Here is a 534-nt window from a genome sequence, read left to right on the forward strand (position 1 = left end):
CCCTCCCTTTCCCTCCCCTTCACCCCCGACACACACACTCACCGGCAAATTCTCATGAAGATAATTAAAAACCGAGATCTTGAGCGGGAGGACCTCGCCTCGCTTGACGGAGGGCGGGAGGGTCAGGTCGGCGAAGAAGGGCGTGAAGGCGGTGATGGACGCCCGCTCGGACAGCCCCACGCCCTTGTCCGCGTGGGCGCACACGGCCTGCCCCACCCACTCCGTGATCGTGTCGGGCAGAGTGAGTTTCTGGTCCACAGCTCCACCGGACCTAGAAAATAATATATTTTTAAATTCATTAATCAATAATAACGCATTCACTACTATCATCCTTATTATGAAAATAGTAAAAATAGAATTAAAAAATAACAATAGAAAAAAGACCAGAACAAGACAACAGCAAGTGGAGAAGAGAGATAAAAGGACTAGAAACAGCGGAGATGAGAAAGGAAGAAAGAGGAAAAGGAAATGGGAAAACGAAGGAAGTAAAAGAGAGAACAGAAGAGAACTGAGAAGAAAAAAAAGGAAACTATA

The 534-nt window shown here is 46.8% G+C and overlaps 1 protein-coding gene across 1 annotated transcript in view; it reads right to left on the reverse strand.

The window, feature by feature from the left end:
• Nucleotides 1-534, reverse strand: part of LOC119592434 (alpha-1-inhibitor 3-like) — a 14,695-nt gene that overhangs the window by 8,021 nt on the left and 6,140 nt on the right. The window contains exon 9 of the mRNA XM_037941258.1: nt 43-271. Within this exon, the coding sequence (XP_037797186.1) occupies nt 43-271 (229 nt within the window). The remainder of the gene's footprint in view (nt 1-42; nt 272-534) is intronic.

This window comes from Penaeus monodon, chromosome 30, assembly GCF_015228065.2.
Source record: "Penaeus monodon isolate SGIC_2016 chromosome 30, NSTDA_Pmon_1, whole genome shotgun sequence".
Classification (NCBI taxonomy): domain Eukaryota; kingdom Metazoa; phylum Arthropoda; class Malacostraca; order Decapoda; family Penaeidae; genus Penaeus; species Penaeus monodon.